The 21,439-nt window shown below is 37.3% G+C and overlaps 1 protein-coding gene across 4 annotated transcripts in view; it reads right to left on the bottom strand.

Annotated features, from left to right (window-relative positions):
* The window catches only part of DTWD1 (DTW domain containing 1), a 127,806-nt gene that overhangs the window by 96,891 nt on the left and 9,476 nt on the right, over positions 1-21,439 (bottom strand). For 3 of the 4 annotated variants that reach the window (XM_040969036.1, XM_040969035.1, XM_040969034.1), the window contains 2 exons: positions 21,072-21,324; positions 12,415-12,746 (listed from right to left, as the gene is read on the bottom strand). In XM_040969036.1, coding sequence (XP_040824970.1) covers positions 12,499-12,746; positions 21,072-21,324 — 501 coding nt within the window. In that variant the 3' untranslated portion in view covers positions 12,415-12,498. Of the gene's footprint in view, positions 1-12,414; positions 12,747-21,071; positions 21,325-21,439 lie in introns of those variants that run through there. The other variant, XM_040969037.1, reaches the window with a different exon arrangement.

Below are 21,439 nucleotides of genomic sequence, written 5' to 3'. Positions count from 1 at the left end.
AGAGGAAGGGAGAGAGGGAAGGGAGGGAAGGGAGGGAAGGGAGGGAGGGAGGGACGGAAGGAAAGAAGGAAGGAAGGAAGGAAGGAAGGAAGGAAAGAAGGAAGGAAGGAAGGAAGGAAGGAAGGAAAAGAGAAGGAAACAAAGTCCAGTGTTTGGAGGACTCACCTTCACACTTTTAAGACTATGAATGCAAGCTTGTTTTATATCTAGAGCTTGAAACCGAAGCCACCTTCATGGAAACAGTCTCAGATTTACATGCTATCTTCTACCTATTCTTTTTTGTCTCTTGGGAAAAGTCTTCTGTTGGCTTCATTGTCTGGCAGGTTCTGTTCTAAACCAGTAATAAAAAAAAAAATTTGGGGGGGGGGGGGCCCAGCGCGGTGGCGCAGTGGTTAAGGTCCTTGCCTTGCACGCCCAGGATCCCATATGGGCACCAGTTCTAATCCCGGCAGTCCCGCTTCCCTTCCAGCTCCCTGCCTGTGGCCCGGGAAAGCAGTCGAGGACAGCCCAAAGCTTTGGGACCCTGCACCCGCGTGGGAGACCCAGAAGAGGCTCCTGGCTTCGGATCGTGGGGAGTGAACCATCGGACGGAAGATCTTCCTCTCTGTCTCTCCTCTGTATATCCACCTTTCCAATAAAAAAAAATAATAAAAATAAATCTTTATAATAAAAAAAATTTTTTTTCCTTTAGACTTTAATATGAAGAAGAGAGAACTTGTTTCTCCCATGGTTAATTTTTCCCAGGAAAAGAAAGCCTGTGTTTTCATTTTTTCCCCAAAAAGATCCTGTTTGGATCTGCCTATGTCACATATCCAATCCTAGATAAAATCATTCTACCCAAAATAATTTGTCAGTCTGGGAATCAAATTACTCCCGATGTGGGAAAAGCCAAGTTATGTGTCTTTTTTGGGGGGAGGGAGGGTCATTTCAAAAAACTATTGCTTACCTTTTAGTCATCCAAACTCAGAAGTTATAGTTATTTCTCCTTCACTAATTATATAACATTTAAATATTATGTCTTTACTGATCCCTGCATCCCCTCTTTGGTTTTATTTGCTTTTTGCAAATTTTTTTCAGTTGCATCTCAGTTAATTTTCCATTTTTTAAATAAAATCAAGTATTGCAGCATAACACATTTTGATATAATACAGTATCTTACATTTCAATAAAACACATGGTTTTTTAGCTCAAAAATTTGTATTTTTTGCAAATTGTGAGAGAATAGTCTATGCTACTCTTATAGAAATTTCTAATGTTATGACATTTAGACACAGAATACCAATTCTCAGATTTCTATTTTGCAGGATTTATTATGATGTAACATAATGAAAATTTTCAAATATTCTAGGAATATTTGCACAATCCAGTCTGCTACATGTATGTCTGTTCATTGCTTATTATTTTTCATTAGAACTTCAAACATCTTTTTTTCCTGTATGTTTGACTCACCAATTTCTAAAAGCAACTTGTTAAAGGCCACTTTGAACAACTGAAGATTTGGTTCCTAAAAATGTCTTTCTGCCTGTAGTGACTTTTGTAAAATCTATCATGTGGTTATATAATTTAACACATAAAAGTTTATGCTTATTTTACTTCATATGTTGTAATTCATGGATTCATGGCCTTTTTGAATTTTGTTCTGATTTTCAAGATTTTATTCATTTATTTCAAAGGCAGAGAGAGAAAGAAGCTGATCTTCCATCCATCGTTCACTGCCCAAATGCCCTGAAGACAGGGGCTGAGCCTGGGTCAAAAGCAGAAAACAGGACTGGAAATTATCTTCTTCATAAAACACTGCTGGCCAAGACCACTGTGCCATTTCCCAGTAGGCATATGATCTCATATTATTTGAAGTAAAGGAGAGCATAATTAAATTGAAATTATTCTGTTTCTTTTGTCTTGGATATATAGCAAAGTACTATTTACATAAAAATTTTTAAAGAAAAGCATTTCTCTGTGGCTTAACTTGACACTTGTTCAAGTACAAAGATATATTTTGTAAGAACTAGAAAAGCACAATATAACATCTTTATCTTAGTTTTTTAAGGTCCCTTCCCATGATATTTTCAGGATTACAAAATGGAACCCGGTTCTTATAGCTTGGCCAACAGAACGATATATTTCTTAGTGGTGCTGACAGAGTTGGAATCAAGAAGAGGTAAGGAAAGGGGAGGGACTGGGGTCTATGCACCAACTGCTGCAGGGCAGGGAATTTCGATCCCTCTCCTTTCCCCCATATCAAATCCTCAACTGCATTCCATCATCTGCTAGGCTGGCCACAGCTGCAGCCGTTGCCAAAACGAAAATGAAATCTAGCCACACTAGGATTTAGCATTCTCTAGAAGTGCTGTTCCTCTGGGCATTATTTTCAGAAGAATCGTATTGCACAATAACTTACTTTCTTGAAATAGTTGGTTTAAAAAAAAATTGCAAATCCTTCCCCCCCTCTAAGTAAAAAGACCTCTATACAAGTTTTCGATTCATTACCTTTGCCTTTCGGGATATTCTTATCCAAACGAATATAAGACTGTGTGACTGCTTGATCTGGCGATCTGCCATAAAAACCCTTTTCCCCTTAAGAAGATAAATTATATGTCGTAATGTTCATAACACAGAAGCCTAATTAATACTAGAGTCTTTGAAGTGAAAGGCTGTATGCTGAATTATTATTTTTCTGGCTGTTTAATTTAAATCAACCAACATTTAAATGCAGTCTACATTTATCAGTGTTAGATACAGATGGCAAAATGAAAAATAAGTCAAAGACCCTGCCCACAAGCTCACAAATCAGTGAGCAAACAAATGGAAAACCAATAATAACTATATAAAAGTTGCTTATCATAATGGAAACAATATGTTCAGTGTTTCATCTGTGAAGAAATTAGTGACTGTCACTTAAAGTACAGAGCTATCACAGAGGAGGTGCTGGAGAATAACTAGTCCACAGAGAACCACACCTACCTGACACAAAAAATAGACAATGCAAAGCATAGGGAAATGATACTCCTATTGTCCTTCAGAATCTCAAACAAGGTGCAAATTCTCTCGATGTAAGTCAAGGGTGGTAATCAATGCAGTCAACAGAGGAGTCTGGGTTCATCACACAACTTAATTCTCTAAAGTATTATTTGAGCATTTTGCATAGCAGTTAAGACACTACTGGAGATGCATGGCTTTGAATCCTGCTTTCATTCTCCATTCAAGTTCAGCACTAACACACACCTTGGAAGGCACAAGAAGCTTGGTTCCTGCCAGCCATCTGGAGAACCCAGATTGAGTCCCAGGCTGTTTTTCAAATTAAATGAATAAATAAAACTTTTTAAAAAGTTTTAAGCAAAGGATGATATGGTTAAGGTTGAAAATCCAGAGCAGTAGCTCTGAAAAGCAAGATTGATTAAAAAGCTATCGCCAGGCTGAAAACTCGTAGCTTTACACATACACTTGTCTTCACCATTGCCATTCTCACGTTCACACATTCCTATCATGTAACTTCCCTTCTTCTTCCATTCTTCCTCCAACTCCCCCTTATGCTTTATGTAACAAAATAGAAATTTTAGAATAAATCTTTATAAATATTCTGCACCATCCCACAGTCAACATGTGAATGTTTCAAAAACAATTGGCAAAAGATAGAAGGGTTAATATGGCTCATTGAAATCATATACATTGCTAAGCTTTTCAATTATGTCAGAGAAAGTAGTGTTTTAAAAAATAGATGTGTTTTGCAACTTCTCCACTGCTCTGTTGGTATATTTTAAATTTGATATGTATTTTGTATTCATCTGAAAGGCAGAGACAGAGAAAAAGAAAAGAGATCTTTCACCTTTGTGTGCACCCTCAGATGTCTGTAACACCTGAGGCTGGACCAACCTGAAACCAGAAGCTTGCATTTCAGTCCAAGTCGCACATATGGGTGTCAGGAACCCACATACTTGAGCCATCAACTCTTAGGGCAAACACTAGCTTGAAACTACAATTCGAAGCGGAGCTGAGACTTGAACTCAGGCACTCTGATATCAATGTCAGTACTAAATGGTATCTGAACTGCTGATCAACTACTGAGCTACCTGATATAGAGGTTACGTAGTATGCAACTTAACTATTCCAAACGGTCATTTCAAGTGATGTTAGCATTGCTCTTATGGTTTCATCTGCCTGTGTGTGTTAAGATGAGACAGAAAGCTGACAAAAACCATACTGGTCTCAGTGCCACGGCACTGCTTAGGAGCTAATTCAGTGCTGCCTTTACAGTATGTTTTTCTTCCATTGTCCTGAGGGTCCAGTTACACGATTCTTCCATCCAACAGGATGTCCTGGACTTCTGAGTTGTCATGTCACCAGTTTAAAAAAGGATTTCTGTACACTCATCTGAAAAGTAGAATTAATTTATTTTTGGAATAGCTTCTTAACTTCCATTGTTAAAACATATGGAGGTGTCCAGGTTTAAATTTGGAAAAGTAGTTTCAGCTTCACAAAAGTAACAAAGATTTCTATTTTTTAAATCCAAACAGTATGTTTTCAGAGGAATATATCTTGGAAGAGAAAATGAAACTCATTCCTCAAAGATTATAAACATTGGCCACTTGTTTTCTCATTCCTTCCTTCTTAAAAAAAAAAAAGTGTTTTGCTTGAAAGGAATAGGGACAGAAACAGATACGAAGAGAAACATATGAAGACTGCCCACAACGGCTGTGGCTAGGCCCTGGAGCAGGGTGTGGGTGGCAGAAACTAAACTACTTGAACCATCACAGGCTGTTGTTGAGAGCACACATTAATAGCAAGCTGGATTTATACAGAGTCTACACTTACACTCAGACCTGTCACTTTATTCTTGTTTTTCTCCTCCTCCTTTCAATGCTCTATTTCCAGCCTTCTCTGTCCCCACCTCTTCCTTTTCTCCTTCCTTTCTCTGCTCTTTCCTCCAAAATGCTTTGAAGTATGTTAAAATGTCTCTAGAATTTCCTAGAATGTACAATGTTACAATAGCTTTTAATTGTATACAAAAACATAAAAAGAAATATGTAACACTACAAAAAAAAAACTTTAAAATCACTGAAAAAAGCTTTTTTTTTTCTTCTCAGAATGGGAGAGAGCTAGAGTTATTTTCATTTCTTACTTTAGAATCAGACTAAATCCGCCTCACTGTAGCTCTCTGATCTCACGTTTAATCACTCTGCCTTCTCCACACATTGTTGCACATCAGGGTCCTTGTTATTTGTTAAGGAAAAATACTGCTATGCCAAAAATGTTGTCACCTGGGACATTCCCATTCGGTGTTTTCTCCACTTAGGGTTACACTGCTGCAGTTATCTGCAGTCACTCTGCCTTCAGGATGAGTGCTCCCTCCTGTGATAGTCAATGTGCATCCCTTACTTTGCCTCACTTTTTTCTTCTTCTTCTTTTTTTTTAATTGATTACATTGCATTATGTGACACAGTTTTATAGGCACTGGGATTCCCCCCTCCTCTCCCCAAAACCCGCCCCCCCCCATGGTGGATTCTTCCACCTTGTTGCATTACCATAGTTCAAATTCATTTGAGATTCTTTCCTTGCAATCATCTACAAAGCATAGAGTCCAGCATCTTATTGTCCAGATAAGTTCAACAGTTTCTTGGGGAGACCGTCTCTGGTCTGAAGGTAGGAGCTGACAGAGTATCATCCCAATCAATTAAAAGCCCCGACATTACATCAGTAACAATTTATAACATAATGGAATTAGTAAAAACCAAAATCCCAATGAAAATTGGTTTTTACTTAGATTGGTCATGCTGTGTATCTTATTGTTCAATGCTGTTTAAAATTTATTTTAGTTTTATTTGAAAGTCAGTTACAGAAAGGAGAAACAGAGTTCTCCACCCAATAGTTCAATCCCCAAATGGCCACAATGGGTGCAGCTGAGTGATCTGAAGACAGAAGCCAGGGCCTTTCCTATGTGGAAACAGGCTGAAGGGCTTGAGACATACCCTAGCTGGTTTCTCAGGTCACAGGCAGGGAACTAGGTCAGAAGTGGAGTAGCCAGGAGATGAACTGGTACCCATGTGGGATGCTGACGCCACAGGCAAAGGTTTAGCTTAGTATACCATTGACGATCCGTCAATAGTGTTTCTGAGAGGTCCTCCAACATCCAGATAACTGGTTTTCTCATTGAAAATGTTTAGTATTTTATCTTCATCCATGACTGAATTTAACAATAAGCCTTATATTCTGGCCTTTTATTGAATTCTAAAACTTATATCTTTGGATTTATGACAATTTAAAATGTTTAAAAAATTCTTCCACAATTCTCATTCTTTCTAGAAACCCCATTATTCAATAGGAGGATATTCTGAATTGGTTCTTAAATTTACTTTTGCCCGTATTTTGACTTTCTGAGAGAGTTCCTCAAGTGGAAAACAAAAAATAGAACAAATGAACTTTGTGCTGAGTGTAGACATCACCTTTAGAAGGTAGCCAAAATAAAGTCTTGCTGTTTGGTTAGCCAGTTAGTTTATTCCAGTAAAAGGGGAGAAACTACTGAAAAAAGATTTAGGTCACAAACAGTTAGCTAATTAACCAAGTCTTGTGTTGGCATTGCAGCACAGGTGGCTCTATTTTTCTCCATCAAACACAATACTGTAAAATAAGTGACATAAATATCATTTATTATAACATTAAATAAGGCTAAAAGAGGCTGGAACTGTGGCACAGTACATCAAGCTTTCACCTCTGGTGCTAGCATACCATATGTGCACTTGTTCAAGTCCCAGCTGTTCCCCTTCCAATGAGCTAGCTGTTAATGTGCCTGAGAAAGCAGCAGCAGATGGCATAACTGCTTGAGCCCTTGTATCCATGTGGGATAGCCGGAAGCTACAAGATCCTGACTGGATTGGTCAGACTGTGGTCGTCGAGTCTATTTGGGGAGTGAACCAGTGAATGGTAGTTAAGACAAAATTAGTAGTCCAGGACCTGAAACACAGTGCAACTGAAAGCACTGCTAAGTATTTAAGCAGGGATCTACTGACATTATATCCAAAGACAGGGCATTTAATGCCACAACACAGTTCTGCACAATGAGGTTAAAAAACCAATGGCATAACAAAGTCCTCCTGGATCACAAATATCTGGCATTACATAGCAATCATGCACATAACTAAATGTTGGTTGGCTGTCAATACAGGTATTAATCAGTAGGGTGACCATGAGAATTTGGCTGAACTCCACAGCTGTCTCGTCCTCCAGCAGGCTGATTTAACTACACTTGTTCTTATGTCAACAGCAGAACCACAAGAAAAAGTAGAAATATACTCTATCTTTGAAAATGTGGATGTTTTAGAATGCAGGAGTAGGAGGGGTGCTTCAAAGCAATCTAAACAGGACCATGAATAGAAGGAGCAAATAATTAGGGTCATTTTTGTAATGTGTCATACAAAACAGGTAATATTATCCTCTTAAGGAAAGAATTTGAGATTTTATCTGGATTTATAAATCAGGCTCTTGTGAAGTATGCGGGTCATCTTTCTTATCCCACTTGTGTGATGACGGCAAATGGGATGGTTCTGTTTCTCCCAACATCACTAATTCTTCCGTATAACTGGTTTATACATCCAGTTAAATGGTGATAGAATTTGGCTCAGGGAAATCCAAATTTTGCCTGGAGAAATCCAACTTTGGCCCTGCTTAAGTCAATTCAAGCCTTCCTCTATTCTTGGAGCCAAGTTCTAAACATGAGGAAATTTCTTTTGAATTCTATCTTGTAAAATCAATGCTAAATAAGCAAGCTAGTTAGTTTATTTGGCTCTGACCATGAGGCTAACAATGTTCAAACCTTACATAATAACATTCCTTTTATGATCAATATAATACAATGGTGAACTCACTGAATCCAAAGAAATCAGAGGTTCAAGATCACCAGAAATTTGCAGGCTCCATCAGCAGTTTACTTAACTCATGTATTAACTAGCACTTAGCTGCCACATGTATAATCAGGAATCACTCTAAAATATAATATTCTAAATGTCTTAATTCCCTTAGAATGCTAACTGGTGTCAACAAATTTACATATTCAAGTAAATTTAAGACATACTAACAAGTTCAGAATGTTAATTTCTTTCATGATGTTTCAGAGCCTTTAATATGCTGTACGTTTTGCCCTAGATACAAAAAAAAACAATAATGTGGAAACAATGGTCTTACCCACTTTCCCATAGCCCTTGACCCTTTGTGCCCTAATCAACTATGCAAAGAGTATCAAAATAAGATAATTATCAAAACAAATATGCTGTATGTTTTGAATGTCTAAGAGAGAGATACAAGTGTAGCTAATGGATCTCATCAAGACTATTTTTTTCATAAAGCACGTCATGTGGGCCCGGCGCGGTGGCATAGTGGTTAAGGTCCTCGCCTTGCATGCCTGGGATACCATATGGGCGCCAGTTCTAATCCCGGCAGTCCCGCTTCCCTTCCAGCTCCCTGCCTGTGGCCTGGGAAAGCAGTCGAGGACAGCCCAAAGCTTTGGGACCCTGCACCCGCGTGGGAGACCCGGAAGAGGCTCCTGGCTTCAGATCGGCATAGCATTGACCGTTGCGCTCACTTGGGGAGTGAATCATCGGACAGAAGATCTTCCTCTCTGTCTCTCCTCTCTGTATATCCACTTTGGTAATAAAAATAAAATAAATATTTAAAAAGGAAAAAAAAAGCATGTCATGTACACCACTATCCATACCTTAGGAAGTGACTAGTATTTCTAGCATTCAAAAAAGAAGGAAACTTCACATGAGAATATGAGAGTATAACAAACACTTCACTTACAAGGGTATTGAGTAGGATTTATGAAAAGCAACAAGTGGTAAAGAGAGGACGCAAGGACCCAAACTGAGACAGAAAACTGGAATAACTGCATGGGAAGCTAAATGATGCTGGAGAGTATAGCATTCAGTAGATGCACACAGACAATTCATGGCAGGAAAGAAGCCAAGAATATAATAAATACAATTTTATTTTACTCTCCATTTCCAGTTTCCTGCTGGTGCTACTTGTTTTTTAAGCCAAAGAGAAGCCAGGGGACTAGAATCTATCCCATAGAGCAGAGAACAGAATGGGAAAGGGCAAAGGGTGGATCCAGAGAAGCACCCAGAAGCTACCCAACACAGAATGCTCCATTCACAAGCAGCTACATCAAGGTGACTAGCTAATGCCACCACCATTCAACCTCTTTTTCCTCTCTCCATTCTTCTTTCCATTGCTAGCTTCATTTTAAGTCAAGCTCTTTTCACCTGGAAGTACAAACAGCTACAAGCAACTCTAGGCTTGAATTATTCTTAGTTCATATTTTACATAAATAAAAAAACACATACACATGTATATGTGTTGAAAGTCTCTTAGAAATATATTCATTTAATTGCCACAATACCCTTGTAAGGAGGTTACTATTTTATCCACTCTATAGATGCAGAAGCTGGCACAGGATTGGTGAGCAGAAACGGGAAAGCTAAGATTTAGATCAGCTAGTGTAGCTACAGAGACTGCTTTTATAAATAACCCTGACTGCCTTCAGTAATCATATTACTTATCAAAAAGGATGCTGGTGCTATTGGATCATTGATCCATAGTCATCATTGCATCAATCACTGCGGTTAGGAGGCAGTGGGGAACTTAATCATACTACCCTGGATCCTATGGCACGGTAACACACACATACATACACACCTGCATACATGATACTTACTTATTTATCTGAAAGGCAGAGTGACAAACAGGCAGACAGATCTTTGGTTCACTCTGCAAATGGCTGCAATGGCCAAGACTGGTCCAGACCCAAACCAAGAGCCTGGAACTTGAACTGGGTCTCCCCACAATGTTGGAGGGGTCCAAGAATTTGAATCATCATCTGCTGCTTTCTCAGGTACATTATCAGGAAGCAGTATCAAAAATGGAGCAGCAGACGAACCAACACTCTGGTAAGGGATGATGTTATTACAGGCAACAACTTAACCAGCTGTGCCATCATTTAGCCTTGCAAAATGATTACTAGCAATTTCACCCAACAAAGTGAATAAGCAACCAACAGAACAGAGAAAATCTTTGCACACTAACTATGTAACACTTAGGGGACTAATATCCAAGATTTACAAAGAACTTCAGAACTCATTGACAGCAAAACAATATTGTAAATAGGCAAAGGAAATGGGCAGGCATTTTTCAAAAAAAACAAATTCAAATGAATGACAGACACTGAGATTCCACCTAATTCCAGGGAGACTGGCCTACATTTGGAAATTTACCAAAAACACTGCTGGCGTGCATGTGGAAGAAAGGTACCCTACCTCACTTTCGGTTGCTAAAACAACTGAAAATTAATCTAATCTATGACCCAGTTATCCCACTTCTAGGAATACATCCAAAGGAAGTGAAATCTGCATATGTGAAAGTGATCTGTATTCCTATATTTACAGCAGCACAATCCACCATAGTGAAGACATGAAAACAACTCAGATGTCCACTGAAAGAAGAATGGATAAATAAGCTGTGGTACATCTACTCTATGGAATTAAAAAAAACGAAATGGTCCAAACTAGAGACCGTTATGCTCAGTTGAACAAACCAATCCCCAAAAGACAAATAACATATGTTCTTTCTGCTATAAAACAACCTTCACGCAAAATGCAAGATAAATATATACAGGTAAACATGTACATATATATACTCACCTAGGAGAACTGTGCAATGGAGAACAGCATACCAGGAAGTAAAGATATGCTGTGGTTAGCATCTCTATTTCCAAATAAAAGAAGGACTCCCAATGAAACTGTTAGTTAACCCCATGTTGACAATAGGATGCTGGAGCTTTCTACCATTGTCTATACCTACGATGTCAGAATGCACTTAAATAGCAGAGTGATAGACTGGTAACTATTGCTGAAGAACTACACTACTATATTATTATTATATTATTAGTGGGGGTAATGGAGAATGGGGAGAGTGGAAGGAGAAATCCCTGAACATATGGAACTATATCATGAAAAAATAAAAAATTAAAAACTAAACTTCTATTAAAAAAAAGAAATTATCAGATAGATGTAAAAGTCAACAAGGGCCCGGCGCAGTGGCGCAAGTGGTTAAGGTCCTCTCCTTGCACGCCCGGGATCCCATATGGGCGCTGGTTCTATCCCGGCTGCCCCGCTTCCCTTCCAGCTCCCCGCCTGTGGCCTGGGAAAGCAGTCGAGGACAACCCAAAGCTTTGGGACCCTGCACCCATGTGGGAGACCTGAAAGAGGCTCCTGGCTTCGGACCGGCATAGCATCGGCCGTTGCTCTCACTTGGGGAGTGAATCATTGGATGGAAAATCTTTCTCTCTGTCTCTCCTCTCTGTATATCTGCCTTTCCAATAAAAAATAATAAAAATAAATCTTTAAAATAAAAAGTCAACAAATACCCATCACAGGCTGTGGACTTAAATAGCCCTAGAGACTAGAGCTCTAATTCTGGTTCTGCTTTTCATTAACGTCAAGGAAATCACTAATCATTTTTTTTTTTCAGCAAGGCGATTCTGATTCTACTCACTCCTAAAAGGGGTGGTCAATAAAGATGAAAAGTTATGATCATCTCTAAACAAATATTATTCTAATTAGATATGCTATATCTAATTATGCAAAAATAACACATCAATGGGCTACTCCTATACCTATTGCTGCCAAAGCATCCCTTGTGGCTGTTGGTCCTTGTCCTAGCTGTTCCATTTCCAAACCAAGTCTTTTTGCTTATGGTCTGTGAAGACAGTAGAGGATCATCCAAGTCCTTGGTCTCCTGTACCAATGTTGGAAACATGAAAAGAATCTCTTGGTGCCTGGCTGTGGATCAGCTCAGCTCTGGCCATTGTGGCCATCTGGGGAATGAACCAGCAGAAGACATCTCTCTGTAAAAGTTGCCTTTCAAGCAAAAGTAAATTGAAAACTCTTTTAAGAAGTGAATTGTTAAAGTTGAACAAATAATTTTTGTAATAACTTACTCAGTTACCACTATCTCTGAAAAATTCCCTTAGATACAATTTGCTTTAAAAGAGTAAAGGGCCTGGCACAATGGTTTAGTGGCTAAATCCTTGCCTAACATGCATTGAGATCCCATATGGATGCTGGTTCGTGTCCTAGCTGCTCATGTCCCATCTATCTCCCTGCTTGTAGCCTGGGAAAGCTGTAGAGGATGGCCCAAAGCCTCAGGACTCTGTACCCACATGGGCAACCTGGAGAAGCTCCTGGTTCCTGGCTTCGGATCTGCTCAGCTAATGCCGTTGTGGCTACTTAGGGATTGAACCAGCGGATGTAAGATCTGTCTCTCCTTCTCTTTCGAAATCTGCCTTTCAAAAAAATAAAAATAAATTTTAAAAAGATATATAAGTAAGACTGAATGGTATTTTTTCAAGTAGTCTTGTAGGCATTATTCATGCTTATTTCTTAAGAATAAACAAAGCATAACTAAGTTTATTAATTTTAGCAAAATAAAATGACACAGGTGGATTATTAAAAACTAATGGATAAGCTTTCTTTTTTCTTTATCTCCAGAGCATTTGGCATCCTTTATCAGCCGGTACATAAAGGAGTAGAAAAATAAAAGGTTGTCATATTGTCCTTTGTATTTCTCTTTTAGTATTTCAGTATGGTAGTCCACAAGAAAGTAGTAAATTGCTTCAATTGTGGAAAGGAAAGTGTCTGGCTTTCCTTTCTGATGGCGCCAAAAGCAAGTTTTTCTTGTTTTCAATTCAACTTGTAACAACCCTGCCAAAAAAATAAATAAAAAAGGAAAAATATCAATAATTCTTTTAACTACATGGTAGAGTACAATAACAACAACTTCTTTTAATTATTCAAAAGATTTTTTTAAGAACTATTGATACATTCCTTTGAACCCAATTCCAAACATGGTGTTTAATTAAATTCATTAAGTTATAAACAGAAGCAATTTAAGGCACAGAATGAAATATTAGGGAGCATTGGTCTAGGGGACTAACAGCATCCTGGGGTTTGACATCCAATTTTAAGAGATGAGAAATGACTAACAATATCTATATATTAGATTCTCTAGAAATGGATTAAAAACAGTTAACATTTAAGAGATGCACTTATTGAGACAGAGAGAGAGAAACAGAGACAGAAATTCATTTCTTTCAATCCTCAATCTACCAATCTTTTTTTTTTTAATTTTAACCCAGATTTTTATAAACTGACTAATTTTCAGAAGGGTTTCATTTTCACTCTTTAACTCTGAAATATTCTGACATTCAGAGAGAGGCAGCTTGTAAGTGCTAGGATCCCATAAGGGCATTGGTTCAGGTCCTTGTTGCTCCACTTCCTATCCAGCTCCCTGCTTGCATCCTGGGAAAGTAAAAGAAGACAGCTCAAAGCACCTGCGTTGGAGACCGAGAACAAGCTCCTAGAAACTCCTGCTTTCGGATCAGCTCAGTTCGTTTTTGCAGCCATTTGGGCAGTGAACCAGAAGATGTAAGATTTTTGTCTCTCCATCTCTCTGTAAATCTAAACTGCCTTTGCAATCAAAATAAATAAATCTTTAAAAACTTTTTAAACTATACCTTGATGAACAGAAGTACAACTGTTTCTTTAGCTCTGTCACAACTTCAACAGAAATTCAAAAGACAAACAGCTAAAATAGTTTACTCTCCTGCATTTAAAGAGGCAATGATAAATCACTGTACTCATTTCTTATAAATCAGATGCCAACATATATAGATTGTTACTAGTTCCTTACACCAATACTCACATTTAAATTACAACTATTTGCTATACATTTTATTTTTTGGATTTTTTCTTTTTTTAATATATATATATATATATATATGTTTTATTAATTACATTGCATTATGTGACACAGTTTCATAGGCTCTGGGATTCCCCCAACCCCTCCCCATACCCTCCCCCCGTGGTGGATTCCTCCACCTTGTTGCTGTGTTACATTTCAAATTCAGTTAAGATTCTTTCATTGCAACAGTATACCAAGTATAGAGTCCAGCATATTATTGTCCAGGCAAATTCAACAGTTTCTTGGGGAGACCATCTCTGGTCTGAAGGCAGAGCTGGCAGAATATCATCCCAATCAATTTAAAGCCACAACATAACATCAACCACAATTTACAACATTACGGAATTAATTGACATGGTATTGAGTAACCAATATGTTAAAAAAAAAAATGCAAGTTCTTAACTACATCATTTTAATGTATTTAAAGTACAAAAAAGAAGGGAGAAGGTAGAATCATCAAAATTGGTCCCATGATCAATCTGGAATCTAGCAGCGGTCAATTATTTCTTATTGGACCAATTATTTCCTATTGTTACATCCTGCTTTTAACCAAAGGCTGTCACAAAAATGTAGCAAACATTGGCAAGATACAAGTGTTAAGACATGAAGAGATATGAAATAGCAAACGTGTAAGAGGAATCAGAGGAGAAAAGAAGAAAAATGCATAGTATTTAAACAAATAATGCCCATGACCTTTTCAGAAATGTTTAAAAATGCAAAGCCACACAGACACATGAAATGTATCTCAAGCAACATAAACTCAACAATAATGATGGCTAAATATACTACATAATACAGCAACCTTAGAGCACTAAGTAAAAGAAATTTTTAAAATATCCATTGACAAGGGACAAGAGTATATAAAAAGGAATATTAAGTGGAACAGGAGATGTTTCATTGGCAACAATAGAATATTGAAGATATAGGAATGATGTTTTCAAAATGTTAAAACAGCTGGCAAGCTAAAATTATTTGCCCAACAGAGTAACAAAAAGACTGAAAAACATTGAGACAACACTCCAATAAGAGATCCAGTACAAGCAGTGTACAGTAATACTGAACAAGGAAGAGACTGAATGAAGCTCAAGAATATCAAGCCTTTACACTGTTCAAAAACAGGGGTTAAAGAGAGTGCTGTTCGTGCCTTTCAACGTTTTTTTTTCCACGTGAGAGACAGAGTGACAGAGAGCTTCCATTTGCCAGTATACTTCCCAAACACTGGCAACAGCCTGCTAGCTGAGATGGAAAAGTAACAGCTGAAACTCAATCACTTGTGCCATCACTAATTCCCTCCAGGATCTGTATTGGAAGGAACCTGGATTCAGGAGTCAAAGCTGGGACTCAAAGGCAGGCACTCTGAACCATCACACAGGCATATGAGCTAACTAAGCCAAATGCCCATCACTGACTTTGAATTTTATTAAGTGGCATGTGTGTATTTTGCTAAGCCCTGAAACAGGAATGTTAAAAATAGAGTAGGAAGAAAGTTCATTCAATGAAAAGGCATGAAAGAAAAAGCAGCAAAAAGCGAAAAGATATAAAAATTAAAATAGAAAGAGATCTAAATATATCAATAGTTATAGGAAATTTAAATTAAACTTGCCATTTAAAAAACTTAGGTGAGGAATTAGAGGGGTGGAGGAAAGGGAGGTTTCCCTATATCTACAAAACTGTATCATAGAAAATAATAAAAATAATTTAAAAAGAAAAAACACTTAAAAAAATAAATACACCCTCCACATAAAAAAAGACATAGGTTATCAGACTGAAACATGACGAGCGTAATCTCTATAGGGCTTTTATTCTATATTGCAATGGAATTCTTAGAATAGCGAAGAAAAAATTAATCATATTTTTAAGAACTGGAAAGGAAGAAACACAACAGATGTTACTCAAACATAAAATTATTAATTCCTAACAATAGTTATGAGAAGCATAGTATCTTCAGGTAGAGATTTAAAGATATAAAAAGTACTTAACACAAACACTGATCAATTCTATAATAACGTTTTTCTCAAAAGCTACAATAAGGAAATTTTGAAAAGTGAGCCACTGACTATAAGAAGATATTTCAGTATAATCTGTACATGTGGAATAAAAAACAAGACATGTATTTGGAGAAATTAACAAAACAATACTCAATCCAATTAATAATTAGAAAACAAAGTTAAATCACAATGATACCACTTTATACATATTAGATTGCAAAAAAAAAACAGATATTTAACAAAAGTGATTACAGATTGACACAAATCTTAAACAATAATGGAAATATAAATTTATGTACCCTGTTTAGAAAAGAATTTTTATCTTGCAGAGCTGAACATTGTCACATTCAACAACCCAGCAATCTGACCCCTAATTACGTTTGTTAGAGAAGTTTGTACATGCATAAGAAATGTAGTAGCACTATCAGTAGCAAAAACTAGAAATAACCTAACCATTTCAACAACAGGGTACCACGTGAACTTATATATTCAGAAAGTCAGATGTTTCACAGCAGTAAAAATGGATAAATGATAGCTGTAGTCATTTGACAATATAATCAAACACTGGAAACAAAATGTTGACTTTGTAAAGGAAGTCCCAAGAAAACCCAGGTAAAAATACAGCAAAATCAAATAATATACAGATTATGAAAAAAGATACATATAACAATGCTAGAATCCATAAAAGTAAAAAGGGACAGTGTTTGGCCTAACAATTAAGACACAGCTTGCAATATGTGCATACTTAATATGAGTGCCTAGGTTCAAATCCCAGCTCCACTTCCAACTCCAGAGTCCTTTAAGTGTGTACCCCTGGAAGCAGCAGTTGATGGTTCAAGCAGTTGGGTCCTTAACATGCACCCAGAAGGACTGGAATGAGCTCCTAGTTCTTAATTTCACTCTGGCCCAGTCTGGTCCTCTGTATGCCTTTAAAGAGTTAACAACTGCATGGGAAATCTGTCACTGTTTCTCTGCCTTTCAAAAAAAACTAATAAAGTTTTAAAAAATAAGTGATTCAGAATAACTTTGAGAGAGGAGATAATGGCATGGAAGGGGGAGAAGAACATAGAAGTAGCATTATTCTGGTGCTTGGGTTCTTAACTATTCATTATTTAATTAGTATATAATTAGTACATAATTAGCTATGGCATAATATTACATATAGTCTTTTATATGTAAGATTTTTAACAAAAAAAAAGGTTCCAATAAAGCCAAAAACAAAAACAAATCATTGTCTATTTTTAAACAAAGGACCGGGTCTGAGAACTGGCAATATACAAACAGTTCTTTCCACTGGACTTAAAATACAATCCAATTGTGTGGAAGACAAGCATAAAACTTCTCAATGAAGTCACAATAGCCATTCAAGGACATTCACAGTCTGTTCTACCAGCCTCCTATATGAATACAATCTTAGCCACAGTATCAAGGACAAAAAATGTTTCCTAGATGCAAATTGATATTTTCATGCTCTTACGCATATACCACTCCCTTGGCCTAAAACGTAATCCCATCACCACTCTATCCATCCAGGTTTCAAGGCAACAGCACCTCCTCTTGAAATCTTCCAGGGGATACAGTCACTGCATCCAGAGTCTACAGTATTTTCTTGTTTGTTTCTCACAACAAACACCCACTGTTTCTCAATATTCATTTTCTCTTTCCCTCATACTAACAAAATCTCACTTATATTCAACATGGCATGTGTCCAACTAAAAAACAATTTCAGACTTCCTTAAAGCCAAGGTGGTCATATGAACAAGTTCTAGTCAAAGAAAGGGAAAATGAAATCTATTATGAAGAATCTCCCTTATAAAAATAAAAACAAAACAACAACAAAATAGGGGAGGGGATGTAGAGTAGAAGACAAACATATATGACTCATTGTCCTCAGTTTTTGCTGGGATAAATATGTGATCCTCAAAGACTAGTAGATGTCTTACAAGCATAAGGATGAAAGGTAATAGTGAGTGAGGGAAACAGGAGCTCAGGCCCGAAATGGCACTGTGAAGCACCTGCAATAGGCCACACTATCCACCTCTGGGGTTTCACATGTAAAAAGTGAGGCTGTTACCTTGTCAAAAGATTCTAGCAAGGATTTCCATCATCTGCAGGTAACTATATCCCTCTATAGCCTCTGTGACCAATCAGAAGGTAGAGAATTTTATTTTCTTTCCTCAAACCTCAAATCTAGGACATTGGCTGTCCAGGAGTGAATGGACCAATCATAAAGCCATTCTGCCATTAAAGTATTCTATTAGGTATTTTGAAAACATTTCTCTTTCAATGATTTGGATTCCAGTGCACACAATAATTACAACCCTTTTGATTGGCTTATTATAACAGAGATAAAGGCAGACATTTGAGAATGTTCTAAGTAATTAGCACAACTAAAATTGTTTTCCTCTTATGACTTTTCTACTTCTAGATTCTATTTCAATTATTGCCTCTAAACATGGATGTTGAAATCTGTCTTGGATACGAATCTTATGCCTCAGGCAATAAAAGAAAATTTAAAAGATGTGACTGCGGACGAAGTCTAATAATCAATGATTTGTTTTCCCAGCTTAAACCTGCAAGTATTTTCTCTAGTTATTTACTTTTTTCATTTAATTGCTCAAGTTGCACATGAACATATCTTGCAACAAAAACGAAAAGCTGGTATTACAAATGACTTCCCTGCCAAAGTCACTGTCTGAATTCCTTCAACTGCAAAATGTGAATAAAATTTTGTCCACCCCCATGGTTTGTTTTGAGAACCAAATGCAGCAGAACAGACAACTCCTGACTCATACTAGTTAACCTTAAGATTTGTTAATTTATAATAGTGTGAAAGCTGTATGGCTTTAATAGAAAGATTACTTCAAATGTCAAGTGCTAATCTTTTCCCAGGCTAGCAATATGCACCACAATACTCTTGTGAAGGTCAACAACAAGCTTCAGGATTCGTGAGGTGAAACTTCTGACATGCTGTATCGTATGGTGCTGGTGTCGTTATGACCAATGCCTACTAGATCAGGTGTAGTAAACGCATTATTAACTTAATGATGTTTACAACTTAGTGTGGGTGTGCAGGAGGTAACTCCAACATAATCTGAGGAGCATCTGCAGATGACACAGGACGCCTTGACACATTGAGCGTAGTTTAAGCAATACTCAAAACGTGAACAAAATTACTCTTCTGAAAAATGTATCAATGCAGTCAAAATAAAAGGTGAATTGGCTAATAATTTTAAACAAGTACAATATCAGATAACATTTTATAATCTGGGCTCTCTTTCAACAAAAAGAAGCATCCTTAATCTTGCACTCTTCCCAGTCTTCCAAGGTTAACTGCCAAATTCCTTTCACTATTCACATATGGATTTAGATTTATATTTTATCATTAAATTAGGCAGTAAACCTTCCAGCATCTTATTTTGACACTGGAAAAAAATCTTAAAGCACTGTAAATTTTTATTCAAATACAGTATATATGGGTTCAGATTGTTAAGAATATTCTTAAACTTAGCATTCTCAACAGTAAAGTAACAGAAATGTAACTTTCATTACATTATAATTAAGTTAAAAGTGAGACTAAAATCAATCTATTTAGTTAATTGCATTAAATAAGTTGTTTTAAAACCTAAAGCCGTGGTTAGCCTTGTAGCATAAGTAGCTGCCTGCAACCCTAGTATCCTCTTATCGATCTTGGTTCCTGTCCAGGCTGCTGTAGTCCCAATCCAGCACCCTACTATGGACCTGTAAGAGGCAGTGGAAGATGGCAGAAGTGTTGGTGCCCTGTCACCCACATGAGACCTGAGTAAAGCTCTTAACTCCTGGCCACTGTGGCCATCTAAGGGGGTGACAAGTGGAAACCAGAGAATCAAAGACCCCTGTCTGTCTCTCCCTCTCTGTCTCAGTAACTCTCACAAATAAACGGAAAATAAAACAAAAAACTAAAGCCAATGATTTCTAACAAACATGGATTGTTTCTTGTGGAAGCAATGTGGCTTACTCAGAAGTTGATAATGTAACATGTAACAGAGGCTATATGTAGGTGTGTATGGGTCCCTGTGGTGCAAAGAGAAGCCAGAAGGGACAGGGATTGAATTAAGACATGCAGTAACGCCTGCCTCTAGAAATCTGTTTATTTTAAGACTTTGAAGGGATTAAGAAAGCTCTTTCAAAATTTTTGAATAGCACTTCTATGTGGATTGGAAAGGAATAACAGAAAAGTTTTGGACAAATCTGATTTCAGGCAAGCCTGAAGCACAAACAGATTTTTGAATAGTACAATAATTCCTTTTATAGTTTTTCAGGGGTTTTCACTTATGTTCTTTCATTTGATCCTTTCAATTACCAAATAAGGTAATTATAAAGAAAAAATGGCTCAGAAAAAATCTTCCAACTGAGGAGTCACTTGTTGCTGTAAACATCTGGCCAAGGGAATGTGGCACTCAGTGCTCCTTCTCACTTTCAAAGAGGAGGGCCTCGGGGTAGTTTGTCTTCTATTAAACACCAGCAGCAAAATTTTTAAAGGCCTTATTCTCTGTAGTAATTCCCACTTCCCACAAACACAAAGATTGCCAAGAAACAGCCTTACTTATATGACCGAAATCTCAAGAGATGCAGCTTATATGAATTAAGCTAGTTAAGTCTAGTGTTGCTGATTCCATTAGCTGGTAACTAACAATCAGATTCCAAAGAGCATCATAAACTTTCTTTTCCCTTTATGCACATTTTTCCATACTAACTTGATAGAAACTCTGCCAGGCTGAAACTTGTAACATTCACTTCTTGCCTTCTTCCACTAGATTCACAAAGGCATCAAACAGCTCGAAATAAACCTAGTTTTTAGAGAAACTGAAAGCCTAAAGTAAAGTGCTGTGTAGAGCAAGAGAACAAGAGAGACAATATAAGCTCCTATTGTTCATATCACTGGGTACTTCACTTGGGCAAGTAAACTACTTTAAGTCTCTAACTTTCACAAGAGAAAAAGAACCACAGAAAAAAAAATCTTTGTAATGTTGAATCTCACTTGGAACTGTCCTTGTGAGCTCATGATATACATTTTTCTTGTCTCTCCCAACTGAGGCAGTAACATCCGAATGGTAATGGATTTATCGGATATTAGTTTTTTAATGTCATTTCCAATCAAAATGAATCAGAGCCCCCCACCGCCTTAAAATGATTGATTCCAGACATGGGATAGATAAAAAGGACAAGTGTACTTGAGACACCATATTTTATCAGAAAGACTAATGAAGAAGTGTCACAAAGGACTCAAAGGGCAATCCAAATACTTCTTTTTCTTACCTTGAAGTCTCTCATCAGTGAATATTTTGTTCGTCTGGTTCCAAGTGCTATCTATAAAAATAATTTTTTTCAGTGTTGTGCCCTTGCTGCCAATCAAATCAAGGTCCTCCATTTCTTCAGTTTTTTTACGCTTAACAGTTGGCTTGTCAGAGTCATCACTTTTGTCTCTAATATTATCTTGCATTCGTTTTTGTAGATGGAAAGAGATATCTTTTATGGAGACAGACTGAGGTCCAGGAAAAACAAGCGCAACCTAGAACAAAGAGACCTGGTTGAGTAAGAGCTACTAATCTTCAAAGTTGACTAATCTAAAACTTCAAGAATAACAGACCTAAAATGTGTGAGAAAGAAGCAATGGTCGGTGCTTC

This window comes from Ochotona curzoniae, unplaced genomic scaffold (assembly GCF_017591425.1).
Source record: "Ochotona curzoniae isolate NIBS_2020 unplaced genomic scaffold, NIBS_Ocur_1.0 scaffold_4701, whole genome shotgun sequence".
Classification (NCBI taxonomy): domain Eukaryota; kingdom Metazoa; phylum Chordata; class Mammalia; order Lagomorpha; family Ochotonidae; genus Ochotona; species Ochotona curzoniae.
Note: the sequence above shows the minus strand (reverse complement) of the source record. Positions and strands in the feature narration are given on the sequence as shown.